This window comes from Camelina sativa, chromosome 14 (genome assembly GCF_030686135.1).
Source record: "Camelina sativa cultivar CO46 ecotype springtype chromosome 14, ASM3068613v1".
NCBI lineage: Eukaryota > Viridiplantae > Streptophyta > Magnoliopsida > Brassicales > Brassicaceae > Camelina > Camelina sativa.
Genome location: NC_141893.1, coordinates 5208346 through 5236279, shown reverse-complemented (window position 1 = coordinate 5236279; position 27934 = coordinate 5208346). Strand labels below are relative to the sequence as shown.

The following is a 27934-nucleotide window of genomic DNA, read 5'->3' as shown; positions in this document are numbered from 1 at the left end:
AGCATAGTTAGTAACATGCGTGAGACGTGGTGAGATCCATGTGACCCTTTTCTATAAAATGAAGAGATATATTACCAACTTAATTAAATATATTTATTTATCCACATAATAATATGCATATAAATACAAGTAGTCAGTGGTATGGAAAGGATTATATGTGAAAGCAGCGTGCTTTGTCTATCTATCATCTAGAGAGAGGGAGAAAGAGAGAGAACAAAAAAAAGTAACAGCTTCTCAGAATCCTAGGGAGCAAATAGAAACTGCATCGTTCGTTTGTTTTAGAGAGAAACGCTGGTGAAGAGACTTTGTTGGGAGCTCCTTACGAAAAGAAGAAGAAGAAGCAGAGAGAGGTTGGAAACGACGGCGTATCTATTATTTGTGTATCATAGAGATTGAGAGAGAGATTATGGCTATGAAGGGTTATTTGGATGAGTATGAAAAGCTTGTTATTAGGATGAACACTCCTAGGTTTGTTTTCTTCTTCTTCTTCTTCTTCTCTACTTTTTTTTTTTGTTTGCAAGTTTTTGTTAAAGATTAGAAGAACAGAGCTTTAAAATTGGAAAACCCAGAAAACTATTGTGTCTTCGTAATTTTTTTAATTTTCTGGTGGGAAAATTCTCTCGGAAAATATTTTTTTATCAGTCCGGGGGAAAAAATATAAATCATTTTCGAATTTTCACACCTGAGTTTTGAAATTTGAATATTTCTTTCTTTCTTTCTTTTTTTTCTCTCTTTAATTGCCTTTTTTTTGTTTTTCCCAATTATATATATATATATATATATATTAAATATGTAAAAGTTTGTCCTTTATGTCTTCTTTCTAGAAGATCTTCACAATTTTATTTTGTTGGTCTTATTTTTCATCAACTTGAATTTTTGTTTTTGTTTTTGAGGACTTATCTTCTCTAAACTTTAATTTTAGATAATAAATTATATTTCTTTGTCGGAATATAGAAAAAAAAATCTAAAACAAATTCCTACATTATTATTATTACAGGGTCGTTATCGACAATGGTGTTTGTTCTTCAGCGACAATCGTCAAGGTTAGCTACAAAAACATCTAAGTAATACCTTCAAAAACATTTTTAAACCCAAAGATTAAAAAGTTAATAAATATTTATCTATGTTCTTTCTCAGGTTGATAGTGCTAGAAGAAATGGTATACTATTAGAAGCTGTGCAAATTCTCACCGATTTAAATCTCTCCATTAAGAAAGCTTACATTTCTTCTGATGGAAGATGGAACATGGATGGTAATTAAATTACTTAAATTTCAATGATCATAACATTTATCTTTATTATATAACTTTTTTATAACTTTTTTTTTTTTCCTAATTACTGCAGTCTTCCATGTGACTGACCTAAACGGAAACAAATTGAATGACCAGAGCGTCTTGAGATACATTGAACAGGTAATTTCGTAAATCCTATAAAGATTCATGTGTCTTATTAAATTCAAGAACATGAATTCTAAATATAGAAATCTTTTTGTATTTTTCTGATTTCACAGTCGATTGAGAAGGTTTACTACGGAGAAAACATTGAAGTGAACGGTTTAACAGCCTTAGAGTTAACCGGAACAGACCGAATCGGCTTACTCTCTGAGATGTTTGCGGTTCTCTCTGATCTCAACTGTGATGTGGTTGACGCTAAGCTGTGGACACACAACGGTAGAGTTGCTTCTGTGATCTACCTCAGAGACTGTAGCTCAGGATCACCGATTCTTGATTCTCTGAGAATTTCCAAGATCGAGGGACGGTTAAAGAACGTTTTGAATGGGGATAACGATGTTAACTCCGCTGCAAAGACTTGTGTCTCTGTGGATTCGATGATGCACATAGAACGTAGGCTTCATCAGCTTATGTTTGAAGACAGAGACTACGAGAAGAGATCCAAGACGCAAGAGAGATCTCCGATGGTGGTTGTGACGGTGCAGAATTGGGCTGAGAGGGGTTACTCTGTCGTTAATGTTCATTGTCGGGACCGAACCAAGCTTCTATTCGATGTGGTTTGTACGTTAACCGATATGGAATATGCCGTGTTCCATGCGACTATCAACACAGCTGATGACCAAGCTCACTTGGTATGTTTCTTGAAAACAGATCGTGCATATTCGTTTGAATTGATCGATGTTTTTTGTGTGATTTTGAGCTAAACGATCTTTCCTTTGTTTGGTTAAACTATTCAGGAATTTTACATCCGGCATAAAGATGGATCACCGATAAGTTCAGAAGCAGAGAGACAACGAGTGATTCAATGCTTAGAAGCTGCAGTCGAAAGAAGAGCACTAGAGGTATAACAATAACACTACCTTGAATTTTTTTATTTTGACTTTTCTATTGTTTAATAGGAAATCTAAACATTTCATTGGTTTTGATTATGTGTAGGGTGTGAGATTAGAGCTGAAACATCCTGACAAACAAGGTTTACTAGCCGAAGTAACGAGGACATTCAGAGAAAACGGTCTGAATGTTACAAGAACAGAGATATCAACTAGTAGCGACATGGCTACAAACATATTCTATGTAACCGATGCAAATGGAGACGATCCCGACTCAAAGCTGATTGAATCGGTTAGGGAGAAAATCGGTTTGGAGTGTTTAAGAGTGAAGGAAATGCCAACGGTGAATCATAAGAAGGGAGATGGAGAAGAGCAACAACAGACCAAAGCAGTGTTGGTTTCACTCGGGAGTTTGGTTTGGAGAAATCTCTTCAACTTCGGTCTTATCAAATCATGTTCTTAGAATCTTTCAAGTCGTGGGTTACCCGGGAACCACCCGGTTAGATGAAATTTGTTTGGTAGGTTGAATTATAAGTTAGGCAAATTGGTTTGGTCATGTTCTTTTGTAAATATAGAGAAAAAAGAGGAGAAGGATGGTTAGAAAATTCAGAAATTGCTTGCTTTCTTTTATTGTGGGGTTTTTAGATGTTAGAACAGGTTGTAAAAAAGTTGCTAAGATTAATTATTATTATTATTATTGTTTTTGTGGGTTATATTATCAGTGGTTGACTTGTATTTTCTTAGTGGAATATTATAATGTTTACAGGTTGGGTTCCAATTCTTTCAAAATTTGGAAGATGTGGCTATGATTTTTCAACCCATGACTTTACCAACGAACCACGCCATATTTCTTTCGTATGACAATGAAATGTTATTATGCAAGTCCAATACCTTTATTAGAAAATTGATTTTAAAATTTTCAATTTGTTTCTCTTTTACATATTTTTTTTAAAAAAATTTAGATGATCTCTGACTATGATAATGTGTTGTTATTTGTTAAGTGTTAACTCTTCGTTGGATGTTTCTGTTCAAAAATGGCAGCTCTGTCTGGATCTTAGTGAAAATGTGTTTCTTGGAAAATAAGGAGTTATGTAAGAAATTGCGTCGGCAATATACCACGAAAAGAAAATTAGTCGCATGTTCTAGAATTTGTGAATATGGGAACTTCCCATCATAATGTTCCAACAAGAACAAGGACAATAAAAGTAGGTAAGCCCATAAAGCTTTTTGGTGGGTGATTTAATTGAGAGATTCATGGAGTATTTGGAAAACTGATACGTTGGTCTCTCTCTATTTTTTCTCCACGTCGCTCAATTCCTTCTTATTTAATTTTGTTGAAATTTTATTTCACAAGAGTTGGTGGTGTAGAAAGTGTTAAATGTATAGATTAATGATGCCATTTTTACAAATTCAACATCTCGACAACTTCAAATCAGTAAAAGTAGTATATAAAGAAAACTAGTATTATTTTTTGGAAATTTCTAATCCAATGATCCATCTATGTACAAATGATCTATATTTGAAGTCGTTCTCATGTATTAGGTCCTGAGTTGTTAATTAGTTTGTGCATCAGTATTACCGACAGCTTTTCATGCAATTACGTCAACTATTTTTAAAACCATGTCTCTAAATCTACATCTGTTCACCTATACTATAGTCTATACATGTTAATGAAGATCCGAAATATATCACTTTCCACAAAAAATTACAGCCAATGGAAGATGTAGCTTGTGTGTGATTTAATATGTAGGACGTATGTAAAACTACAGTTGTCACAAAATTGGCACTGAACACTTTTAGTTTACTCCCCAACTATTCTAACTTCTGATGGTCATTGCCGGTTTACGCTCATTTCTCTAGTTAAACAAAAATAGAACCGGCCTACTACAGAACCAACAAGACAAGAGAGCTAGACAGAGAAATAAGCAAAGAGTTCATGCCTGTTTCTGCTTCAGCTTCTGTAATGGTAGCATTTGTACTTAAAAAAAAATACTGTAGAACTCAGAGAATCGTTGGAATGAGAAAACAATAAAAAGTGATTCTATTCGGTAACAATCACAATCAGAAGAACATCACATATTGTTAACTTTTGACAATGGAAAATACCATAACAAAAATAAAAGGCTAGCCGAGACCTGCGCTTTCGTCTTGGCGAGGAGCGTCTTCTTTGATGCGCGGTGGTCTAACAATCTTATCAATAAGTCCATACTCGATAGCTTCTTCTGCGTTGAACCTTTTCACCCGGCTCAAGTCTTTGAAGACCTGTATCATCATCATCATCATCATCATCATAATATGCACACAGAATTAAAACGGTTTTTCAAAAACAGTAAATAAAAATGTTTGATCATGTCATATTATGGAAACAAAACTGACCCTTTCAGCAGGCTGGCCAGTATTTTTGGCTAGTTCATTGAAGAGGTAATCTCTTATCCTTGAAAGCTCTTTTGCTTCATTTTGGATATCATCAGCCTGAGAGAAGTTTGTAGTTTGGCCATTTAAATAATGAATTCGCATAACGTTGAAAGCTTTTACTAGAACAAACACGAAAGACCTCTTATTTTACCTGACCACGGGCTGCACCAGCTGGTGATTGGAGCGCAATTCTTGACAATGGCATCGCAAACCGATGACCCTATATATAAACAAAAACAACAATAGCTCAATATCACGTGTCCTTGGAGTCCAGCATATACAACTTCATTTGATTTCCATGTCTATATAGTCATTTAAAGTATGGAGAATGACGCATAGATGATTCAACAAATGTGAAAAGAAATCACCTTTTCTCCGGCAGCAAGAAGAAAACCTGCAAGGTTATAAGCAAGCCCAACGCAATGTGTCCCAACCGGACTTTTCAAGCTCTTCATTGTATCATAGATGGCTAGACTTGGAGTAAGCTACAAAAAATGCAAAATTTTTATAAAGACCAAAGAATGAAAGAGAAAATTTGGAGTAAGTGTAACCAACCATGTTAAGACGAAAGAGTGAAAGAGAAACTTACATCACCACCGGGACCATTAAGGTACATATAAATCCTCCTAGAGTCATCAAGAGTATCAAGATACAACATGGTAGCTAATATCTGGTTGCTAAACTCTTCATCAATGTTTTGTCCAATGAAAATTACACGCTCTCGATACTGCAGCTCAAGATTTCAAGTTAAGAACTTTCACAGTGACCATATAAAACGTGTATACACAAAGATTATGTACAAATACGTACAAGGGCATTCCATATATCAACCCATTGCCAAGTGCCTTCTTCTCTGTTTCTGTAGGGCACTCTCGGTGTTCCTATAGGCATCATCTTTACCCGTGACCTGCTCGCTTTCCCAGTCCTGCAGAAACACAGTAACCACACTTAGTTTTACAAAACCAAACTAATGAATTCATCATCACATTCAAAGGCAATAGACCACTCTCACGCGTTCTAACATCAACAAACCAACTTAATGTCATCTTGTTATGTACTAAGTCTTTAGCTCAAATTTCACATATCATCATTCATTACAGGAATCTCCATGACAAATAAAAACCAGATTAAGGGAGCAAAAGCCCTAAATTTTAAGCAGAATTGAACAAGAAGAGTTTCACATTACCCGGATTGCAGACTCTTATGAACTCTTCCATAGAACTCCTTATTCAAATTCTGATACCCACTTGCCAAAAAGCCTGAACATATTCCGACAACAGTAACACCCAAAATCATCATCAGTTCCCATCTTTACTGACCAATTCGATTGAAAAAAAAAATACAAGCTTTCGGACAGATTAAGAAGAAAAAGGAACGAACTTGCAGATTGAGGCTTTAACCCAGAATAAAGCTTGACACTACAGCTGCAAATACAACCATCTATAAATACAAAATCAGATGCAAGTGCTTATAGACAGAAGAAGTATGTAAAATTTAAGAGAATCGAAGATTTTACCTGGGACTCAGACAAGGCTGGTGAAGGGTTGTATTAAGCGAGACCGCCATGGCTCGTCGTCGAGTGTTAGAGCCGAACACTGATTTTTTTTGTTTATCTATCAGACAAGAAGGGTAAACTACAAACTTGCAGATTGGAACATTTTTTTTTTTGTCGAAGAAGATTGGTTTGTCAAAATAATATATATTGGTTTACTTTAACCGAATTGGTTTAACTTCCGATTCATGAACAAATAATCTTATTTCGGTTTAACCAACATGAGTGATTGAGTCTCAATTCTCAAACCAAATTATAAAACCGGAAAAATTCAATATAAACCGGAAGCATTGGTATTTTAAGAAACAGTCTCAAATATCTTACAATGTCGATAACGAAGCAAACGTGTGTGTTCGTGTTTATTCATCAAAAAGAGTGACAAAGTGATCAAATCACACAAGCAGAGATGGAAGAATAAAATAACAGAAGCAAGTGTTGTGATTCTGATGATGATGTGATCTAAGAAGTGGGCTTCTCGTAAGAGTTTTGATCTCTAAAATCAGAAATAGCACTGCGAATCATCTGCTCAACCTGTGGCTGCACAAACAAGTGAGTGCTATCAAGTACATGTATTATGAATCTCTGAGACGGAGGCATCGAATTGTTCATGTTCACTATGAACTGTGTCATCGGGATATCACTGCACAGAAATAAATCATTCATGACTTTTAATTAAATTTGTGTTCATATTGCATAGAGATTTAGCTTGGGAATCGAAATAACAGTACCAGGAGACGAACACTCCTTTGATTGCATTAACCATTGTAAACGATAAATACCTGTAAGAAAAAACAAAATAATCTGAGCTTAATTCTAATCAACACGAGACGCAAAGAACATTCTCGAAAACTCAGAATAAAGATGGATCATATGAGCAGATGTAACACTAAACCCTTGTTTCAGATCGAGGATACAGAACTAAAAATTGGGTTTTCGTTACCCTAAACACTACAATAGAACTCGATTCCCAAATCTAAAGACTTTACGACTGTACAACCAGATAAATCAAGGATCGAACCAGAACAATTGGGCATAGAGATCGAACCACACTAAGAAGATCGACGAAGCTTGGAGCGAAGTTTGAAACAGAGAAAGAGAGAAAGAAATCACCTTTATAACCAAAATCCTCCGATTGTCACAGTGAAGGACGAGGGTTAGCTTTATCAGATAACCAAATTACAAAACTGAAACCGAAGGTTCTGAACTCTTCTTTAAGTTCTCAAGTGTCTTGAACATCCCCCGTTACATACATCACTCAAAAAGGCCACTTTTGAAAGGTCAAAGTTCACATGGATTGACTTTTGCTTACACTGGAATGATTTAGTTTTATAGCGTCTGTAACCCAGTGGTTTACGAGCTTGATTGCTTGTACAAATAATGATCAAGACATGAGAATTAAATACACAAATCTTTCTGCCACTAATCTTACAAACATGGATTCATTTAACAAAAACAAACACTTTTCCTTTCTATTCCTTTCTATTTTTTCATGTCCACAACCACAAGCACCGCGCTGTATCTTGGACCGCAGTGTCAATCAGATCAATAACTGAAGAAGATTGACCACGTTTTCATCAGTTAGTCCTCGTAATCATCCAGCGCCGAATAAATCATCCTAAAAAGAAGTTGCAGACAGAGAAAGTGTTTTTAGCAGTCTTGATCTATAATGAAGAAGGTTATATATATAATAAGCAAAGAGGGATTCAAAAGATGTTTGGTTGTTTTTACCAGAAGATAGTGAGAAAGAGGTTAAGGATTATGTAAGCAAGCTTAAACAGCCGCTTCTTCTTTTCCCAGTTAAGCAAGTTGAAGATCTCCGTGACATCTACTAAATGTTGTCGTTTAGAGTAACTGAACAGTGGAAGGATATCAAGACATCAACATTTGTTTGACTGGAGGCAAAAAAATTGAGATCAGTTGTCAGAAAAAACAGACTTACAGTTGGAAGTTGTAGTAGAGATAAGGTAGACATAAGAGTGCCATGAACCAGTGTCCTGTTAAGAGGTAGAATACGAATAGAACTCCTTGAACAATGAATTCCGGTAAAACCACGGAATTTATTCTCGACGCAGAGTCATACGGATTGATGTAATCAAACTCTAGATCCGCTAAACAAACAAGCTGCAAAATGAAAGATTTCCAATTCCCAAGAGAAACGTTAGTTTCCTAGAAAATGTGTTTTCTCTCCAGCTATATAATTCGCATTTCGAGTTATTAACCAAGCTTTTTTCGATTAGGAATGCTAGCTTATCAATCTCAGTGACTCCTCTAATCACAGTCTAAACTAAAAAAAACTACAAAAACGATTGACTTCATTACGCTGAAATGGACATAACTAATGACCAAAAAAGCTAATGATGATCCTAGAAACGTGTTTTCAGATGCCAATACGCAGTTGCAGGAACATTAAATTGACTGCTTTGATTAAAAGATACCCAAAAAATTGAAACTTTTGTCTTCTTACAATCATTTGGCAAGAACATAAAACCCTAATTCTACCTAAATCACAGACTACAAAGAAACAGAATGAACCAAAAGTGAGCATAAATTGGAACTATTGTAACCGTAAAACTGGCAAATTCCATAGAAAAAGAAAAGAACTTTTAAGGTTTCTTTATTCGAAAAAAAAAATTGGGAATTGGGATCGAATACACAAGACCTGATAGACGATGATTCCGACAAGAGCTATGAGGAAGAAGAAGGAAATAAGCCATGTCCAGATATCTCCCATCTTCTCCTCCTTCTAGTTTCCGACAAATTTCCTCGGATCTATGCTCGCTGTCCTGTTTCTGATCTTTTCTCTCTCCTCCCAATAAAGGTTCGATGAGGAACAGAGACGACAACGAGTTCGTTCGTGGTCGGCGATAGTTCAGTTGGACCCTTCGGTCTCGAGATTCTGATCGGACGAAACAGCGAAAGACGAAAGTAAAAAAAAAAAGCCTAGAAGGTACGAGATTCCCGGTATTTTTGCTGTTTACCGATGTTCCGGTTCAATTTCCGGTTAAAATTGAAATGCCTACCATTCACGCCGGTTTAACTTTATATAAGCCTGTGGGCCTTTAGACTTAGCCCAAGTAATTTGGGTCTGGGCACGAGAGCGCCTTGTAATTTATGTGGTTGAGTCGTATATTTTTTTTTGTGTGGTAATTCTCGTAATAATTTTAAGGGAAATAAATCTTAAAAATTATGGGACCAGAAAACTTTCAATCATGTGATTTGATAAAACTAAAGCCAGCTGTTTTCTAGTACTAAAGAAAAACAAGCTTCATCTTTTTCCATGTATTTTTTTTTTCTTTCTTTCTTTTTTTTTTTTTTCCTAATCAAGAACGGTTTAGCAATGCAAATAATATCACATAATATATCTACTGTAATTATAAGGATTATTATTAAGCAATTGAGATGGGTTTAACTTGATTTTAGTTTAGTCGGTTTCTCTCTCACTAATCTCTAGATTATGTGGTCTCTCTAGCCTCTTGGTGTGGTTCAGTTAACTAAACCATCCAAGTTCGCTAATTAAATACTAAATACTATCACTATCAATATAAAAGGTGGCATTATTTTTAAATTTTTTTTTCAATCATATACTTATTATCTTACATGGTGTGTGTGTGTATATTTATTTCAGTTCTAAACACGATTTTAGTGGAGTGGTTTAGAAAAGAAAACTCTCGTACATGATTGTAATTCAAGCAAATTACGTTGTCACAGTAATAATTAATATCAGTATTTTTGTAAAATGATTGGAAAAATTAAGATTCAAATGTTCGTTAGGTAACTATTTTCTGTCAACAGGTACTTATATATAAAGTTTGAATAAGAAAATCTTCCACATAAGTGTGTATGCAAATAGTTTAAGTGACAAAAATGACACTCGTATATTAAGTTATTTATATAAACTCATATATTGATTAAACTTGTAACAAAGTGATGTTAGTTAGTAGTATAGTACTCATCACTATATCACAAACTTTAATTCACGCCACGATAACTTTAGAAAACTTATAGCTAGAGAGCATAATGCATGGGGTTTTGGGTGGTTGGTATGTAACAGACAAGATCATTCTTAAGATAGTACTATCCATCTTTTTAAGATTGGACTGATCTAAAATTATGTGGTAGGAAATTTTGAATTTCTGCCTTCTTTAATATATAGAAAACAGTTAGGGGTGGGATTTGTATATTTTACAACTTAAGAATCCATATGTATGCAGAGATACATTAGAGCAAGTGGGAGACAGTTGTGACATGTGGTTTTATTGACATTAGATATTGACCAATTAAAACTTGACTCCTACTAACCTCCACTTGTTTACTTTAATTATTGATCTCAAATCTAAGCTTATTAGAAAATAATACAAACAAGACGAAATATGTAAAAAAATAGAAGTATTTAAGCAGTTAGAAATTTAGGAGTAAACGAATTCATGAAATGTGTGTCTATCGTCAAGTAATCTTAGCTAAAATGTGTCATTGTCCAATAATTTTTATGAAGGTAAATACTATTGTAATTTTTGTCTAAAAGGTAGATATTTTGTGGATAAGCATGTAACTGAACCTGAGTGATAGTATTTGTGTTATAACTGTGAAGAGTAGAAAGGGGTGTTTGTTTTATTCATGACATACAAATGCTAACGACGGCCTTATGAGCAAATGACACACTCATGATTCTCATGAACATTCATTCATACAAAGCAAATGAAAAAGAAATCCAAGTTTTAGCAAATAAATGGTTGGTAGTAGGAACCAAAATTGGTCGGTAAAAAAATGGAACTTGTAAAAGGTTTCTCTCTCAGTCAAATTAAAACAACTTTCAAGACATTATTTACGAAGAGATGTCCCTTTTTTAAAGATATTTTTATTGAGTCAACACAGAAAATGGTCAACACAACACAAACACAGACTCTGCGTTAAATGTCTTTCACTGTCTATCTAGAAAACAAAAACCTTTTTATGCCCAAATTCTGAACGCATCCCACGTAGACAACAATACACAAATGGAAATCCCACTCACGGCTCACCCGGTTTTCTTCGTTTTTGTAATAACCATATTCAAAACAAATAAAATAAAATAAAAAATTGTTAAACCGAAAAAAAAAAAAAAAATTGTTAAACCGAATCACAATGTAAAAAGTGTTTTGAACCGATAATGTCATTTAAAAAAAAAAAATCACAACGAGGGTTTGTTAAACCGGATTCATCATTTAGAAAATTAAAATCCATCTAATTTAATATTGTACTTTTTTTTTTGTCAACAAACCCTTCTAATAGTATATTTGAGCTTTTCGACTAATTTAGTATCAATACTTATACGTATATTTAAGAAATAGTAAAAAAAAATCATTTTAACCAAATGGTAGATAGATCTTTCCAAAATTCTTAAAAAAGACAATTTTTTTTTTCCTTTAAAAAACGAAATTACTTTTAACGTTGGTGGTTGATACTGCATAACAAGAAAAACGTTTACAAAAAAAGTTAAGAAAATCTAAGACGCATTAAATTAAGGTCCCAAATAGTTCCAATTTAAAAAAAAAATAAAAAAAAATAAAAAACATTAAAGCAGGAGACAAGAAAAGGGATTTTCGAAAGGGGAAAAAAAAATAAAAGGAAGAGCGTGAGTAAAACGCTCCAATGATGAGAAAGCGAGAGAGTCTAGTAGCCAATGTAACGTTTGGGTTCTCGTACGACGTGGGACTCTGCTTTCACCCTTCCTTGTTCCTTTCAACTCTCTTTTCCCTCTCCATGCGCGTGACCTTCAACCCCTTCTTTCACCCTTCTTCATCTCTCTCTCTCTCTCTCTCCCATATTTCTCTCCTCTTCTTCTCCGCTTCTGTCTCTTTCCTTCCCTCTCTAAATCTCTCTCTCTCTCACAACAATAGTGAAGCAGAGTGAACAGAGAGAAGCTAGTTCATATTATTGTTACTAGAAGGAACTTGAGTTTACAAAATTTATTTCCAAATTCTTCTGATCGCCGGGAAAATGTCAGTGACGTCCAAGATCGTCGTCTTCCGGCGACTTTTCACCTCTGATAAATGTCACACGTTCTCTACGAGGAGGCCACAAAATCCAACTCCCGCTTAAAAAAATCCCAAAGCCTCGAAATTTCCGATATTTTTTTTCTCATTACATCGAAACTTTTTTTTAATTATTATAATTAATCTGATGGCGACGACTAATGCTCACACGGCGGCTCATCAGCAACAACAACAACAACAGACTCCTCCACCACCACCTCCTCCTCCTGCTGCTCTAGCTCCTCCTCCTTCGGCGACGGCGATCGATGGACTAACCACAGACGAGCTAACAGCAAAAGCTTTAAACAAGAGGTACGAAGGTTTAATGACTGTAAGAACTAAAGCAGTTAAAGGCAAAGGCGCGTGGTATTGGACTCATCTTGAACCTATCCTCGTACGCAACACCGACACTGGTCTCCCTAAAGCCGTGAAGCTCCGTTGTTCTCTATGCGACGCCGTTTTCTCCGCCTCTAACCCTTCCCGCACCGCTTCTGAGCATCTCAAACGCGGCACTTGTCCCAATTTCAACTCTGTCACTCCCATTTCCACCATCACTCCTTCTCCCACCTCTTCCTCATCTTCTCCTCAGACTCATCACCGGAAACGAAACTCCTCCGGCGCCGTCACCACCGCGGTTCCTTCTCGGCTTAACCCTCCTCCCATCGGCGGGTCTTACCACGTCACGCCTATAACTGTCGTCGATCCTTCCAGGTTCTGCGGCGGGGAGTTGCATTACTCTTCTACTCCTCCGCCGCAGCACCAGCAGCATTTGATGCTCTCCGGCGGAAAAGACGATTTGGGTCCTCTAGCTATGCTTGAAGACAGTGTGAAGAAGCTTAAGAGTCCTAAACCGTTGCAGACGCAGTCTCTCACCAGATCGCAGATAGAGTCAGCTTTGGACTCTCTCTCTGATTGGGTCTTCGAATCTTGCGGCTCTGTTTCTCTCTCGGGTCTCGAGCATCCAAAGTTTCGAGCTTTTCTCACTCAAGTCGGTCTACCGATCATCTCCAAGAGAGACTTCGCCACCACGAGACTGGACTTGAAGTACGAGGAGGCAAGAGCAGAGGCTGATTCCAGAATCAGAGACGCCATGTTCTTTCAAATCGCATCGGACGGCTGGAAAACAGGGGAATCCGGCGAGAATCTCGTGAGTTTGATTGTGAATTTACCCAACGGGACGAGTCTGTATAGAAAGGCAGTTCTGGTGAACGGAGCTGTGCCGTCCAACTACGCGGAGGAGCTTTTGCTGGACACGGTCAAGGGCATTTGTGGGAATTCACCTCAGAGATGTGTTGGGATAGTCTCTGATAAGTTCAAGACCAAAGCACTGAGGAATCTTGAGAGTCAGCACCAGTGGATGGTGAATCTGTCTTGTCAGTTTCAAGGACTCAACAGTTTGATCAAAGATTTCGTAAAAGAGCTGCCTTTATTCAAATCCGTCTCGCAAAACTGTGTCAGGCTCGCCAAGTTCATCAACAACACGGCGCAGATACGTAACGCACACTGTAAGTATCAGTTGCAAGAACACGGCGAGTCTGTAATGCTTAGGTTGCCTTTACATTGCTATTACGACGACGAACGTAGAAGTTGTTGTAGTAGTAGTAGTACTACTAGTAACAAGGCTTGTTTCTTCGAGCCTTTGTTTAATCTTCTTGAGGATGTGTTGAGTTCCGCTAGAGCAATTCAGTTGGTAATGCATGATGATGCTTGTAAAGTTGTTTTAATGGAGGATCATATGGCTAGGGAGGTCAGAGAGATGGTTGGAGACGAAGGGTTTTGGAACGAGGTAGAGGCGGTTCACGGTTTGATCAAACTTGTCAAAGAGATGGCTAGGAGAACAGAGGAAGAGAAGCTTCTTGTAGGGCAATGTCTCCCTCTATGGGACGAGTTAAGAGCTAAGATTAAAGATTGGGATTCTAAGTTCAATGTAGGGGAAGGTTATGTGGAGAAACTCGTTGAGAGAAGATTCAAGAAGAGTTATCATCCAGCTTGGGCTGCGGCTTTCATACTCGACCCTCTTTACTTGATAAGAGATAGCAGCGGGAAGTATCTTCCTCCGTTCAAATGTTTGTCGCCGGAGCAAGAGAAGGATGTAGATAAGTTGATCACAAGGCTTGTGTCTAGAGACGAGGCACACATCGCGTTGATGGAACTAATGAAATGGAGAACGGAAGGGCTTGATCCTATGTATGCACGGGCGGTCCAAATGAAAGAGCGTGATCCGGTTTCTGGAAAGATGAGGATAGCGAATCCTCAAAGCAGTAGACTTGTTTGGGAGACGTACCTTAGCGAGTTCAGATCACTAGGGAAAGTTGCAGTAAGGCTCATTTTCCTACATGCGACTACTGGAGGGTTCAAATGCAATTCCTCACTTTTGAAATGGGTAAACTCCAACGGGCGGTCACATGCAGCTATAGATCGAGCTCAGAAGCTGATCTTCATATCAGCTAACTCCAAATTCGAAAGGAGAGATTTCTCAAATGAAGAGGATAGGGATGCAGAGCTGCTAGCCATGGCTAACGGTGAGGATCATCTGCTAAACGATGTTCTTGTGGATACATCCTCAGTGTGACATTTTATAAACTTGAATCTCGTTTTTGATCCATTTGATTTCAGCTTAGTTTTTTTTCTCAGTAGAATTTGGCATTTCGTAGGATTGTTTAAATTCTTTTCTTCCATTTACTAGTATCTCATACTATATCATTAAATATTCAATTTGTACTTGGTTTCTTTTAGAAGATGAGTTAATCTATATGTTGATTTGAGTATTTGTATTTTTTTTAACCTATCTATACCATAATTTTCCATATAACATTTCAGTTTCTTGTCATTATCATCTATATGTGAGTGTGTGTATCGGTTAGAGGTTAGAAAAAAAAAACTCTAATTAATGACAGCTTTTGTTTCTTCTTCTCTTGGTACACAGTGTAATGATCCCTCTCACTTTTTGTCATCAAAAATTCATATTCTTAATCATGACTTCAAAACATATCCTTACTTTTTTGAGAAAAATGACTTAAACTTTTGAAAGTTTAATGTTCTTTTCTTCATGATAACGTTTGTTGATGGCAAATGACAGACTAAAGATGCATACTTTTTTGTACCATCTAGAGTTTCTGAAGAAGAACAAACCAAGATTAACGGTCTCAATTTCATATCAACCATGATTATGATTATCCATCTATATAATATCAATCTGTATTAAGTCTTTCATAAAAACAAAAATGTGGATCCCCACCATGAAAGCAAGTTCAATACAAGCTGTATACAAAAGCTGTAAGAAAAAAGGTGAAATGGTAGATGTGGAAGGACAATTATAGATGAAGTCTTGTTAATCTATTTGTAGCAAGATGCGTGATTTACCCATGATTTCTACCGCTATGAATAGTTTAGAAAGGTTAGAAATTTTCCTCTTTATTGATTATGAGCCCATGGTATTGTACTTTGTGGGGTATTTTTTTCTTTTCTTATTTAAAAGAAATAAAATAAAATCTGTAACCCATGATTTATATTCTTGTAAATCATAACTTTATCAATAGTACCACAAATTTTGAAATCTAGTGGCAAGATTTCATAAATGGACTGACCAGACAGCTAAAGTGAAATTACACAAATTAAGTAATAACAGTGAAAGCAAGGAAAAAACAAACAATTATTTAGAAATAGTAAAGAGAAATACAATAATTTAGATGCTATTTTTCCATTTAAGTTACATACAAATAGATAAGTCAAGTACCTCTTTTATTTTTTACTCTGTCACACATACATACAGACATTCTAAAGCACTGTTATATTAAATAAGTAATTTTCATAGTAAAGTTTACTTACTAACTAATAGTAATATTTTAAAGCTCGAATCTTTATAGTCTACTGATTAAAGGGAAATTAGGTTTTACCTTAAATTATTTGACAAGGAATCATTTTCATTGAGGTGGTAATTTGTAACTATGGTGATTGAACAAGGGTGGAACCCCAAAAGTAGAAATCAATAATTATATTTATACCCCACAAATAGCAAAGTATTCTACTTTTCTAAAAAAATGAAAAAAATACACTTTTGTTTTCCTCCTTGTAAAATTTTGAACTTTCTAGCTTAGGCATTATATTCACCTCACCCACCTCCTCGAGTAGCTGATATAACAAAAACAAAAAAAACAATCAAAACTTAAATCAGGTAATTAATCAAAAAAAACCTTATTAGAATATATACATCGGCGTTCACTTTGTACGTTATCCTTTAAACAAAATTTGGAAGAGATAGAAACGTACGCTTTTTTTATTGTCTATGATTAAATAAGATACCATCTGTATTCGTGAAAAAAGAGGTGATATAGTACTGTAATTATGTACTAAAATAATTATAACAAAAATAAAGTTATTGTAATTATTGGTTTGGTATTTTTCACCATTTTGGTGGTGAGGCAGAACTTCCTGTCGGCAATGCTGACTTCTCACCAAATCTCTCTCGAATTATATGGAATATGTGTATTTTGATTTTCTTTTTGAGTTAAAAAGTTTAATAAAGCTAAAAAGAGAAATAAAATGAAGAATAAGTCTGTGATTTGAATGAGGATAACATCTTCTTTTAGTACGCAAGAATCAGTAGAACAAATTTCAATGTTGTTTTAAGAAAACTAAAGTTTATGTTTTCATCCCTTTAACAAATGGAAAAATATGACAATCTATAATAATACGCTTGTTATTTATTTACATATATATATATATATATTGATTTGTATATCGTAGTGCATATATTATAATAATATTCAGTAAACAAATACCATAGTGCACATTCTTCTTATAGAAATATGGCATTAGGTATGATCATTTTTAACGTATAGTATTACGTATGTTTTGCGTAAAAGATCTATAACAATCATTGCAATGGGTGTATTACCTTTTTCGTTTATAAATATTTCTATAGGATTTATATTGCATATGACTAATGTAATTACATTACATGTATCCCAGCTTGATGGTCAAACTTTTACAAAGATGCATCAAACACAATAACAAAAATGTTATACGTGTAACCAAAAAAAAAAAGATTTTGGCTGTATTTAGGGCATTTGATTGCGCTACTGAATAATCTCTACCACGTGGCAAGATCAGTGGCTTAGAGATGATTGCATTCGTGTGCGGTGGACGCTTGATTTCATAATCTACAGACTCTCCAGTATTATTCTTACACGTGTCTTTTCTACGAGAGTACACGTTGTATGAGTAGCAGCAGATAAATGTCTCCCATCAGTAAAGAAACAAACTACGTCGTTTTGCACTGACAAAGTTCTGAATGTTTTTTTATACTCGTTTCTACTGGCACGTGCGGTCAAACCGTCTCTGTATTTGACCACTGGATACATAGATCTCCGCAGTTTTATTTATGATGCAATAATTCTCCAGAACTGACGTCATTTAGTATTTTGAGAACATATAATAACGATTTTAAACTCTTATAAAAATGATTCACCGATCGATTTGAAAAATCCTTTATGGTTTTTTATTGTATAGAGTTAAGAAGAGTAAGCTTTGGGCAGACGACATAACGAATGATAACAACCACATTGCGGACACTAAAACATCATTTTGATTTGTGATTATTAAAGCAAGCAATCTTTATAATAACATGATCAGTATTTCTTTTTGTCCACAGATATTGCAAATTAAAAAAAAATTCTTAGCGCTACTATCTCGCGATTAATGTTTTAATTGGTTTGTAGTTTGTACCTACAAAAAAATCCCATTCTCATGTAATATCGTTGTTATCTTTTTGCTTGTTTATTATATTATGAAAATGAATACATATTATAGACTATTTATGATGAACACAATCATACTTACCCAAAAAAACAACACGACCATAAATTTATATGTTGTAAAAATAAACTAAGTTTTGAACTTAAAAAAAAAGAAATTAATATAACCAACGGCTGAAAATATAAAGCTTAAAAGATTTTATCCAAAATAAAAATAAAAAAAGGAAAGTCTATTTTTTATTTTATCTGAAGTTATGATTACATTTTTTGTAATGGCTATATTATGATACATTGGCTAAACTAAACCATAGGTGGTTTTGTCATGGTAGATGGAAAGTAAATACAAACAAGTCAAACATATACAGTACATGTAATCTAAATAATGTGTTATTTAATTCCCTGATTATCAGCTTTTGTCTCCCTATAAAGTTGATAAATTGAAAATCAGGTATATAAGACAATGATTCTGTGCAGTGCTAGGTGCTGTCATTAGGGTCTTATAATATAATTAACCCACCCAACCCCAAGTGTCTTTGTTCTAATTAAATTTTGATTTAAAAGACTGGAATAGCCTCAGTTTCATGAGTCTAGAAATCCATGGATAAGGTCAATATAATCTTTTACGTATTTCAAGTTTCTTTTATTACATTTAAATAATGAAAATTTGGTATAGTTGAGGTCAAATAAAATTTTTAACTACTGAATCGAATCAGAAATTAAGATATGGTAGGTATGCTTATAGACTAATAGTACAGGTAAATCTAAGGAATGCAAATTTTGGAATCTGTTAAAAAAAAATCACTAAGTCAGATCAAAATAATGGTAATTGTGGGAATAACCAATCTTCTGAGCACATTTTGTTATTGTTTATATATCTGTTTACATACCAAATACATGTTGTTCACCCACTATCGACGAATCGTATTGATATATTATGTGTTAAATTAATGAAAGTGAAATATTAATCATGAATTTGGTTCTTATGATAGGCTATTCATAATAATGAATTTAATTATTAGGGGCAGTTTGTGGAAAGAGCGATTATCATTCCTCATGATGTGATATAAAATGAAAAACTTATACAGTAACAGTATGTATAAAAAAAAAGCATAATGATAAAAACAGAAGGTATGTTTTCCAATTATGTATTGGAGATATTACAATGATCGTAAACCCTAGATAAGCACGATTGAGCATGTGAAGGAATAATTTGATCTAGGTTTCTTTTTTAATTTAAAGGAAATGATGAACCAAGACTATATAGGTCAATTAATCCATATATTCTTCTTTTCTTTTCTTTTTTCATCATTAATCAGCACCATCGTATAAATTTGATTCGTTTAAAAAGACGTACTTACACGTTTATCTTCTTAACAATTTCCGAATATATAACTCCAAGAAATCAAATGATTTGTTAGGATGTTCTTCATCACCACAACGCACACACAAATTCATGGATTCATGAAAGAGAATATCGAAGAACGTCATAACGAACATGTATACTGTATACACACATTACAAACCAAATATAATGGGGTAGATATAAGACGATCATGTAAAAATCGGCGATTCTTTTTAGTGAATTACACTTTGATACACATATTAAAGATAGATTCTGTGTACTACATATATATATATATATATCAAAGTGAATACTAGAATTGCATTATGCAACTTGCATAGACTATAACTAATTAATTAATCACTAGGGATGTCTCTAAGCAGCCAAGGCCAAGAGTGGGTTCAAGAAATCAACCACAAACTCACACGTGTCAATAAAGCAAATCAGCCACGTAGATCAAAGTTAAACCACAAACTCAAACAGTGCATTGTTGTCTTCCCTCCATTTTTTCGAAGACGTCGCCCGCTTCGTCGCTTAAGCAAATCCTCCGCTGTCGCACATTAGAGGAAATCCGAAAAGTTCTGGTCTCTTCTTCTCCGTATGGCGTCGTCAATCTCGGTTCAAACGGGTCGGATCCGGGTCCTAAAGAAAGGCTCATGGCAACCGTCGGATCAAACTGTGGGTCCTGTCGTTTACTGGATGTTCAGAGATCAGCGGTTGAGAGATAACTGGGCGTTGATTCACGCCGTCGATTTGGCGAACAAAACCAACGCGCCGGTGGCCGTCGTTTTCAATTTGTTCGATCAATTTCTGGGCGCAAAGGCGAGGCAATTAGGGTTTCTGTTAAAGGGTTTGCGCCAGCTTCACCGTCAAATTGATTCTCTTCAAATTCCGTTTTTTCTATTACAGGTGAGTTCCGAGCTCGATCTCACATCAAACCCAATTTTAAAATTTAGGGTTTTTACGTTCTTGTTATATATGGAGATGAGATGATAGATCAAGCGATTTGAACTTTGATTATTAACCTCAGAATTTGGTAGGTTTAATCAAATTTAGCTGTAAAGTTTTGTTCTTTACTTATCTCAAGATGAACTTTACTCTGTAACAATGTCAGGGAGATGCAAAGGAGACAATCCCTAATTTTATAGAAGAATGTGGAGCTTCACATCTGGTTACTGATTTCTCTCCTTTACGAGAAATCAGGAGTTGTAAAGATGAGGTTGTTAAGAGAACTAGTGATTCATTAGCGATACATGAGGTTGATGCTCACAATGTAGTTCCAATGTGGGCTGCTTCTGGTAAATTGGAGTACAGTGCTAGAACTATACGGGGTAAGATCAACAAACTTCTACCTGATTACCTCATTGAGTTTCCTACACTCGAACCGCCAAATAAGAAGTGGACTGGGATGGTGGATAAGGTGGATTGGGATAGCCTCATAGATAAAGTTGTAAGGTTAGGTGCTGTTTAATCTGTTTGATAACGCCGGCTACTTTATGGTTTTTTAAGATTTGAGAGTTCTATGGTGATTATGATTTGTGGATAGGGAGGGTGCAGAAGTTCCTGAGATTGAATGGTGTGTGCCGGGAGAAGATGCGGGGATTGAAGTATTGATGGGGACTAAAGATGGGTTCTTGACGAAAAGGTTGAAGAATTATTCAACGGACAGGAATAATCCTGTGAAGCCGAAAGCACTCTCTGGTCTCTCTCCTTATCTACATTTCGGGCAGATATCAGCTCAGCGATGTGCCTTAGAGGCGCGTAAAGTCCGGACTACTTCCCCTCAGGTTCATAAGCCAATCATACTCTTGAATGTGGGCAGTTTTCTCTTTCTGTGGTTACCCTTTCTTGTTCACACTCTTAGTTTGGTATTTGCGTTGTTTGTCCATTACAGGCGGTAGACACATTCTTGGAAGAAATGATTGTGCGAAGAGAACTCTCGGACAATTTTTGCTATTATCAACCTCATTATGATTCTTTGAAAGGAGCTTGGGAGTGGGCACGCAAGTCATTAATGGATCATGCTTCTGATAAAAGAGAACACATTTACTCGTACAGTTGTTTACACCTATTTTCTTTTGGAAAGCAAATCTTCCTTATCTTCTCTATTTACGTTCAGGGGTATTAATATTGTAGGTTGGAGCAGTTAGAGAAGGGACAGACAGCAGATCCTGTAAGTCACTAATCTCTCGTCGCATAGTTTGTTTGTAGCTTTGATTTTCATTTGCATCATGCGTTATTTTTCTGGTTGTTGAATCTTGCAGTTATGGAATGCTTCACAGTTGGAGATGGTTTATCAAGGGAAAATGCACGGTTTCATGAGGCAAGTAAAATCATTACTCTGCTATATAATGGCAACGACCGTAATAAGTGACATTTGTCAACATTACATTGCAGAATGTATTGGGCAAAGAAGATTCTAGAATGGACCAAGGGACCTGAAGAGGCTCTCTCAATATCCATCTATCTAAATAACAAGGTTTTACTTCCGACTTAATTTCATTCTGACCCTTTTCTTTTTGTATCTACGGATCTACCACAGATTTTCTTATGTTGATGTAGTATGAGATCGATGGTCGTGACCCTAGTGGATATGTTGGGTGTATGTGGTCTATATGCGGGGTTCATGATCAGGTTCTTTCGTTTTCTCCTCTTACTCTGACTAGAAGTGATAGTAGGATATGTTGGAGAATATTGTGCGTGTGATTAAATCTGATTTTTTGGTTTATGCTTTGACGGGTTGTAGGGGTGGAAAGAGAGGCCGGTTTTTGGGAAGATACGGTACATGAACTATGCAGGTTGCAAAAGGAAATTTAATGTGGACAGTTACATCTCTTATGTCAAGAGTTTGGTGTCAGTAACAAAGAAGAAGAGGAAAGCTGAAGAACAGCTCACCCGAGACTCTACTAATCCGAAGATATTTAGTGTTTAGTTCAACTTTGAATGCCTTGGTGTTGTTACTTGTTAGACTACATTTGTGTTATATTGTAATGAATGATTCAACATAAGAAATCTTTAACTGAATCACTTACAAAAGAGAAGATTTTGAAAAAGCAAAGAAGGATTTAAGTGATTTACACAATCGAATGTAACAAGACAATAGCCAAAGATCTAGAAGTCAACTTTATGAGTTGCTTTACATACTTATCCCACAAACAATAAGTGTACACTTACAGTGTCATGATCTCATAATCTGATATTTTATCCTTTGTTTTGTTCACTTGGTTACAAATTAGATTGAGAGATAAGAGAACAAAGACAGGGATATGATTTGAGATCTGGATTCTCATATTTGGAGATCGTCTATTGATAACTCATTTGCAGTCAGAAGCTTCAATTTCTGTGGGACACAAAGAGGAAAGAGAAGATTACTTAAATTGAGAGGATGAATTCAAAAGTTTGCCAAATCTCTGAATGTCAAGTATGTGTGTGGCTTACCGTTATGAACTGTGGAGGATCGTCGAGGCTTGTAGACCCGAGGATTACTTCTCTCTTGAGTTTTGTGGATAGCTTGTGGCATACTTTTAGCTGGAAAATCAAAGATTCCAGGAAAAGAGATGAGCAAATATATCATGATTTTAGTTCCAACAATAAAAGTCGTTTCCCATAGCTTCTAACCTCTGATCTCGTCGCTCCACCAACGATGAACACAAATATTCGCTGTCCCATCTTCCTGAAATCGCTTGATGCATGTCTCAGTACCGAATCACTGCAAGAAAGAAAAACTGATTCAGGTTAAAAAGTTTCCTTTTCACTATTTTGAAATGATGTGAGCAAGAAGAAAATTCTGAAAATGAACAATGAGACCCAAAAACGTTATGAAGTTCGACAAACAATCCAACTTATGTTTAGGTTTTATTCATATTGGATTGATCTTTGGATTCTTTGTTGGATTGTTTAAAAACAGTTTACCTTGAATATCCATCATCTGAACCTCGAGGTTTCGCCCATGTTGGTGTGCGTCTTGATCTCATCGACTGAGCAGCTTGACCTTGACTACTACTTGCTGCTGCTGGAAGTGACGTTGATCCATGGAAACTTGGGCTTGGTTCGTTCATACATGGGAAATCCTCTTTTGGCAATTCTCCTTTACTAAGTTTTTCGATGAGTTCCTGGCAAATTCCAGAATGAAAAAAACAATAAGCACATGAAAACTTGTATTATATGCTAAAAAAAATTAAAGTAGTGTCCTGTGCAAATCTTTTTTAAGGAAAATCAACAAAGCCAATTGCGATTAGTACCTCAATCATGGGATAAAACCGAGATAACTGCCATGCCGCTTCCTCTTGGCGCTCTTTCCTAACAGCTCGTTTTTTCTGCAGCCGTTAATAGGGAAAATTAAGAAGATGTACATATTTTCGTATATAGGTGGAAGATTCGGAGAGAAGACGTTACCTTGTGAAGATCAAACTTCAAAGTGAAACCTCCCGAGATACTCTTTTTGGCATCAACAGCTGAACCAAGTAATCTCATATTGTTTACCGCGGTCATGTCATCAGATGGGAGTTTGGCCAACTATAAACCAAAGCAATAAAGACTTAGATGGTGTGGATGGGAGTCAAACAAAGATCCAGAAGCACAAAGACCCCCAAGTACCTTCATTAGATTTAGACCCTTTTCACCTTCAAACTTTTCAGGGTAAATTGTTGCAAGGATCATCAACAGGCGTAACTTACCTTCACGGCTTGCCTCCTGTACATGAGTTCAAAAAAATATAAAGCTCGACAGCTGAATGTCTCAATTTACAGTACTAAATAACCACTATTAACTGGATGCAAACCTCTTGCGTACTCAAATATTTAATCACATCTTTCATCCCAGCATCACCAAAAACAAGGTCTTGTTCAAGTTGTCCAAGCTCCCGAAGACCCTGTTCTCTGATAAGGTCGTTAAGTTTTCTAGCAATCTGCAACGATAAGAAAGAGTTATATGCATTCCAAGCTTAGAGAAAAAAAAAGCCTACGAAGCGGTAACTTTGGACATCTACAGACAGCTTTGAGACACTAAATCCTATGAAATGTTAACCAAATGATACAGACTAATAGAGTACTTGTGTGTGGCACCACCATAAATTGAAAGTTATAAAATTTAAAGAAACGAACCAGGGGCTTATCACATTTGAAGTGGTGGTGGACGTAAAAAGAAAAGACAAGGGAGCGGTGCACATAACTACCGAATTACCTCTACATGGAGCGAGAGCTTGTCAATTTGTTCACTGTACTGTGGCAACGCTTGAACCATCTTCTGCAGATCCCTTGTAGAAAGCTCACCTCCATCTCTAAAAATAAGAGACGAATAAATTTGATTAAAAAAAAAGGAGAGAAAAATTGAAAGTACTTCTCCAATCATATTTGTTATAGTACGTACTACGTAGATCAACACAGAGTGTGATCAACCTGAATGACAAGAGCACAGAATCCAACAGTAAAATCCGGTTCCACCAGTTCAGGGGAAGTGTAAAAAATGCTCAAGTTACATTTACTACAAAAATAAAGTAATACCTACCTCTTACCATGCTGAAGCTGAGCAGCTTTGTTTTTCGATAAGAAGTTAGTCATCTTGTCATGCAATCTTTCACTAGCCTAATCAAAAACACAGGTCAAGAGGATTAACTTTTTTTCCAATACCAAAGTGAAATAAAGACCTAGGCATCAGACTCACATCTGCTATATGTGCATGTCGAAGCTCTAGCCAAATAGGATCGTGTTCCTCCAAGAGCACATCTTTCTTCTCTGGTTGTCCGCCTGATTTGCTTGGAATCTAAAAACTAAAAGAACATCACATGGAGTATCCAGGAAGAGAGCCATCACAAGATCACAATACCTTATACAGCAAAACAATGAACTTACCACATGTACATATTTGTTCCCTTGCATGTCCAGTAAATCGTGGCACATAGCATCATAAGTCCACTCATGTATAATAGGGGCAATCTAAACATTCAAAAAGAGCAGATGCTACTAATCATATATCATATGTAGAGGAGAAAGCATGAGCGACATAAGTAAATGGATGCAATCTTGAGTAATTAAAAAAAAGGATAGACCCATCAAATTCAGATCCATTAAACAGTTCTAAACCTGGTCTATGGATCTATCAAGGATGAGGAGCTCGCACGTTTCCGTCTGAGGGAAATTTTCAATCGATTGTTTATGTTTTGCCAGACAATTCCAGATTCCAGCTGCAAGCTTTGTGGGGATTAAATCGCGCAAAGTAGTCATTGTCAATGCATCAAGTGACTTTGCAGCTCGGTATCGTACTGCTGGAAATTCCTGTCACGTCCAAAATGATTCAGAAGAATGATCCGCAGATAATAATCATTAAACGACAGAAAAATGATTGGCACCCGTAGTGAAGCAAAGACTGTGGCAATTCGAGAAGCCATAACATTCAAACATGCATCGCCTTTTCGAGAAGTTTCATCGTCACCGAAAAGATCCTCTAAAGCTCTCTCATGATCAGTGATGAAACCCTGTATGAGTTATGTTAATAAAAGTCTCTTTCAACCCTCTTTCACATCACGAACAACACGATACCACATATGACACTGCATTTCAGACCATATGATAGAGAATAATATAAAAGCGACTAAAGTGCACAAACCAATTACCTGGCTATCAATAGCAAAAAACTCCAAATTCATCTGTAGAATAAAATTAAATGACAAGTTATCGATATGGATGTTATCACAGCTCTATAACACAGAATTGAATAGCAACAATCAGTATACACTAGAAAGTATGATTTTTTGCAATATACACCTCTCTCAATGCTCCAATCCGAGGTAACACACTCGAATCCTTTTTGATGTGACCAACCAGCTCCTTGGAAACCGGTGAACTGAAGAAAACAAATGCCCTTCACAGATGAAGAGGAACAAATAAGAAAATCAGTATTCTAAAGAAACTGTATCTAAGATAGATCAGGTAACTATCAGGGAATCATTTCCTTACTTCTTGTACAAGGGTGATTTTCCAGACATGTCTGACAAGAACATGATGACGCTGATACAACAGAATCGAACATTAATACAAGAGGAAATAACAAATGTCACATATTTTGGAAGCAAAAAAGAGAACATCAAAGATGAATTACTTCTCTTTAGTTGGCTGGATGAAATAAATCGCATCCATTGAAGGTAGAGGTTGTCTTCGTCTAAATATGTCTTCAACAACTACAGTGAAATGATAGCTTACGCCAATTAAGTTATTCCCAAATAAAGCATCAAATTGACCTAGAATATTTACAAAAATACTTCATTCTCACGTGAAACTCCTTCTTGTGTGATATCAGCCATTTTGCAGGCGTATGACATTATCTTGACAGTGAGTTTGTCCATGATGAGTACCTAAAATACGGAAAAAGAAGAAAATTTAGCAGAAAATTAGGTATCATCCCATAATCTGGGCAGCCCAAGGTGAAAGTAGCCGAAAACAAACCTTCCAGGTGGATTTTGAGCTCCCTGTCTTTGCAGATCTAAGCATCTCATACAAGAGTCCTGGGAAATAAAGAAATGTTAATGATCAGATACACTATCTCTTGTATGGAATAAAACTAAAAGAGCCTTCAGAGAAACGAGCAGTGACAGCAGTCAAAGCTTCAGACCCAAACAATACATAACATGAACTACACACCCTTAACTCTACAATGTAACTACAATAAAAATCCATGACCCTTTCTCAAAACACTAAACAGAAGACCATATCTGCCCTTTATTATACACAATACAAGATCACAAACATGTAAACAGTTTCTGTTCCTAAGTGTCCGATAGGCAGCATTGGGTTAAAATGTATCAACAACATTTTAGCTCTATTGACATCTCCCTGAAAGAACCATATGATTTGTCAATTCTATTTATAAATCCATAAACCTCATCTTATATCTTAATTATAACCTTTTTGAACCCCAAATTTTAAAAAGAAACTGTCCCAAATGCAAATTCCGCGACTAATTGAACTCAAAAATTATTCTCTACGAATTTAAAACCGCAGAGAACCTAAACATTATCTTCCTCGTGAACGTAGTAACCCAAAATCAAAAATGAAACAATCACAACTGGAAATGGACTGCTCCGCAGAATCCGGAATTAGAGATATAGATCACGAGAATCCAGAAATTAATCGACAAGTCAATCCGAATCAACGAGAGTCAAAAAATACATATAAAAATTGTGAGGTCGAGAGGGAACTCACGTTCACGAGTAATCTGCCGGAAATTCTTGTACTCGCCAGCCTGAGACGACGAATCGGAATCGGAGTAGGACATAGCTGCGATCTGCCAATTTCTTCTTCAGAACTTCTTAAAATCTCCTCCAGTCAAAATCTCCGATCGACGGATCGAACAAAAAGATTGACCGGAGACAAAGAGAGAGAGAGAGAGAGAGAGAGAGAGAGAGAGAGAGAAGATCGCGAACTAATCAAAAAAAAAAAAAAAAAAATAGAGAGAAACGACAAAATGACCGAGACGAAGACCGATGAAGAAAGCTCTAATTTTTTTTTTTTTTTGGAACGTTGTCGTTGTTGTTCTCTCTCCTTCCAATAACTTTTTTTTTTTTTTTTTTTTTTTTTAATTTTAA

The 27934-nt window shown here is 35.9% G+C and overlaps 7 protein-coding genes across 7 annotated transcripts; 3 read left to right on the top strand and 4 right to left on the bottom strand.

The window, feature by feature from the left end:
- On the top strand, nucleotides 1-3069 carry LOC104739891 (ACT domain-containing protein ACR8). Its single transcript, XM_010460368.3, has 7 exons — nucleotides 1-468; nucleotides 998-1043; nucleotides 1138-1252; nucleotides 1344-1411; nucleotides 1510-2082; nucleotides 2188-2292; nucleotides 2387-3069. The coding sequence occupies exons 1-7, from the start codon at nucleotides 407-409 to the stop codon at nucleotides 2741-2743; spliced, it is 1326 nt and encodes a 441-aa protein (XP_010458670.1). The 5' UTR covers nucleotides 1-406; the 3' UTR covers nucleotides 2744-3069.
- Nucleotides 3070-4289: 1220 nt separating this feature from the next.
- On the bottom strand, nucleotides 4290-6390 carry LOC104739890 (ATP-dependent Clp protease proteolytic subunit-related protein 2, chloroplastic). The gene is made up of 9 exons (XM_010460367.3): nucleotides 6212-6390; nucleotides 6076-6119; nucleotides 5882-5954; nucleotides 5506-5620; nucleotides 5285-5422; nucleotides 5064-5180; nucleotides 4847-4915; nucleotides 4657-4752; nucleotides 4290-4542 (listed from the first exon to the last, which is right to left on the bottom strand). Exons 1-9 carry the CDS (start codon nucleotides 6259-6261, stop codon nucleotides 4405-4407), a joined length of 840 nt encoding a protein of 279 aa, XP_010458669.1. The 5' UTR covers nucleotides 6262-6390; the 3' UTR covers nucleotides 4290-4404.
- A 127-nt stretch (nucleotides 6391-6517) lies between these two features.
- On the bottom strand, nucleotides 6518-7026 carry LOC109128607 (general transcription and DNA repair factor IIH subunit TFB5). The gene is made up of 2 exons (XM_019235308.2): nucleotides 6976-7026; nucleotides 6518-6887 (listed from the first exon to the last, which is right to left on the bottom strand). The coding sequence occupies exons 1-2, from the start codon at nucleotides 7008-7010 to the stop codon at nucleotides 6707-6709; spliced, it is 216 nt and encodes a 71-aa protein (XP_019090853.1). The 5' UTR covers nucleotides 7011-7026; the 3' UTR covers nucleotides 6518-6706.
- Nucleotides 7027-7515: 489 nt separating this feature from the next.
- On the bottom strand, nucleotides 7516-9256 carry LOC104739889 (protein cornichon homolog 4). Its single transcript, XM_019235307.2, has 4 exons — nucleotides 8907-9256; nucleotides 8187-8368; nucleotides 7976-8098; nucleotides 7516-7862 (listed from the first exon to the last, which is right to left on the bottom strand). Exons 1-4 carry the CDS (start codon nucleotides 8976-8978, stop codon nucleotides 7826-7828), a joined length of 414 nt encoding a protein of 137 aa, XP_019090852.1. The 5' UTR covers nucleotides 8979-9256; the 3' UTR covers nucleotides 7516-7825.
- A 2455-nt stretch (nucleotides 9257-11711) lies between these two features.
- LOC104739888 (uncharacterized) lies at nucleotides 11712-15026 on the top strand. Its single transcript, XM_010460365.3, has one exon. It carries the CDS (start codon nucleotides 12407-12409, stop codon nucleotides 14828-14830), a length of 2424 nt encoding a protein of 807 aa, XP_010458667.1. The 5' UTR covers nucleotides 11712-12406; the 3' UTR covers nucleotides 14831-15026.
- A 4651-nt stretch (nucleotides 15027-19677) lies between these two features.
- LOC104739887 (deoxyribodipyrimidine photo-lyase) lies at nucleotides 19678-22392 on the top strand. Its single transcript, XM_010460364.2, has 9 exons — nucleotides 19678-20265; nucleotides 20471-20811; nucleotides 20903-21143; nucleotides 21251-21408; nucleotides 21493-21529; nucleotides 21621-21679; nucleotides 21754-21835; nucleotides 21919-21990; nucleotides 22103-22392. The coding sequence occupies exons 1-9, from the start codon at nucleotides 19957-19959 to the stop codon at nucleotides 22286-22288; spliced, it is 1485 nt and encodes a 494-aa protein (XP_010458666.1). The 5' UTR covers nucleotides 19678-19956; the 3' UTR covers nucleotides 22289-22392.
- Nucleotides 22393-22399: 7 nt separating this feature from the next.
- LOC104739886 (SNARE-interacting protein KEULE) lies at nucleotides 22400-27934 on the bottom strand. The gene is made up of 21 exons (XM_010460363.3): nucleotides 27552-27934; nucleotides 26796-26854; nucleotides 26623-26704; nucleotides 26452-26530; nucleotides 26310-26360; nucleotides 26118-26214; nucleotides 25967-25999; nucleotides 25703-25828; nucleotides 25437-25628; nucleotides 25206-25289; nucleotides 25018-25116; nucleotides 24862-24938; nucleotides 24538-24634; nucleotides 24137-24262; nucleotides 23953-24048; nucleotides 23752-23871; nucleotides 23598-23672; nucleotides 23269-23468; nucleotides 22975-23065; nucleotides 22795-22884; nucleotides 22400-22696 (listed from the first exon to the last, which is right to left on the bottom strand). Exons 1-21 carry the CDS (start codon nucleotides 27622-27624, stop codon nucleotides 22643-22645), a joined length of 2001 nt encoding a protein of 666 aa, XP_010458665.1. The 5' UTR covers nucleotides 27625-27934; the 3' UTR covers nucleotides 22400-22642.

Excerpts from the sequence above, each read along its gene's own strand:
- LOC104739891 (XM_010460368.3), top strand. The coding sequence starts at position 407 with ATGGCTATGAAGGGTTATTTGGATGAGTATGAAAAGCTTGTTATTAGG. Across the intron at positions 469-997 it reads ATTAGGATGAACACTCCTAG|GGTCGTTATCGACAATGGTG; the intron begins GTTTGTTTTCTT and ends TTATTATTACAG. Across the intron at positions 2,083-2,187 it reads CTGATGACCAAGCTCACTTG|GAATTTTACATCCGGCATAA; the intron begins GTATGTTTCTTG and ends TAAACTATTCAG.
- LOC104739890 (XM_010460367.3), bottom strand. The coding sequence starts at position 6,261 with ATGGCGGTCTCGCTTAATACAACCCTTCACCAGCCTTGTCTGAGTCCC. Across the intron at positions 6,120-6,211 it reads CAGCCTTGTCTGAGTCCCAG|CTGTAGTGTCAAGCTTTATT; the intron begins GTAAAATCTTCG and ends TTGTATTTGCAG. Across the intron at positions 5,423-5,505 it reads TTGATATATGGAATGCCCTT|TATCGAGAGCGTGTAATTTT; the intron begins GTACGTATTTGT and ends CTTGAGCTGCAG.
- LOC109128607 (XM_019235308.2), bottom strand. The coding sequence starts at position 7,010 with ATGGTTAATGCAATCAAAGGAGTGTTCGTCTCCTG. Across the intron at positions 6,888-6,975 it reads AAAGGAGTGTTCGTCTCCTG|TGATATCCCGATGACACAGT; the intron begins GTACTGTTATTT and ends ATTTCTGTGCAG.
- LOC104739889 (XM_019235307.2), bottom strand. The coding sequence starts at position 8,978 with ATGGGAGATATCTGGACATGGCTTATTTCCTTCTTCTTCCTCATAGCT. Across the intron at positions 8,369-8,906 it reads TCGGAATCATCGTCTATCAG|CTTGTTTGTTTAGCGGATCT; the intron begins GTCTTGTGTATT and ends TTCATTTTGCAG. Across the intron at positions 7,863-7,975 it reads CTCTTTCTCACTATCTTCTG|GATGATTTATTCGGCGCTGG; the intron begins GTAAAAACAACC and ends ACTTCTTTTTAG.
- LOC104739888 (XM_010460365.3), top strand. The coding sequence starts at position 12,407 with ATGGCGACGACTAATGCTCACACGGCGGCTCATCAGCAACAACAACAA.
- LOC104739887 (XM_010460364.2), top strand. The coding sequence starts at position 19,957 with ATGGCGTCGTCAATCTCGGTTCAAACGGGTCGGATCCGGGTCCTAAAG. Across the intron at positions 20,266-20,470 it reads TTCCGTTTTTTCTATTACAG|GGAGATGCAAAGGAGACAAT; the intron begins GTGAGTTCCGAG and ends TAACAATGTCAG. Across the intron at positions 21,530-21,620 it reads AGGGACAGACAGCAGATCCT|TTATGGAATGCTTCACAGTT; the intron begins GTAAGTCACTAA and ends TGAATCTTGCAG.
- LOC104739886 (XM_010460363.3), bottom strand. The coding sequence starts at position 27,624 with ATGTCCTACTCCGATTCCGATTCGTCGTCTCAGGCTGGCGAGTACAAG. Across the intron at positions 26,361-26,451 it reads ATCCAGCCAACTAAAGAGAA|CGTCATCATGTTCTTGTCAG; the intron begins GTAATTCATCTT and ends CTGTTGTATCAG. Across the intron at positions 26,215-26,309 it reads AAATCACCCTTGTACAAGAA|GGCATTTGTTTTCTTCAGTT; the intron begins GTAAGGAAATGA and ends TCATCTGTGAAG.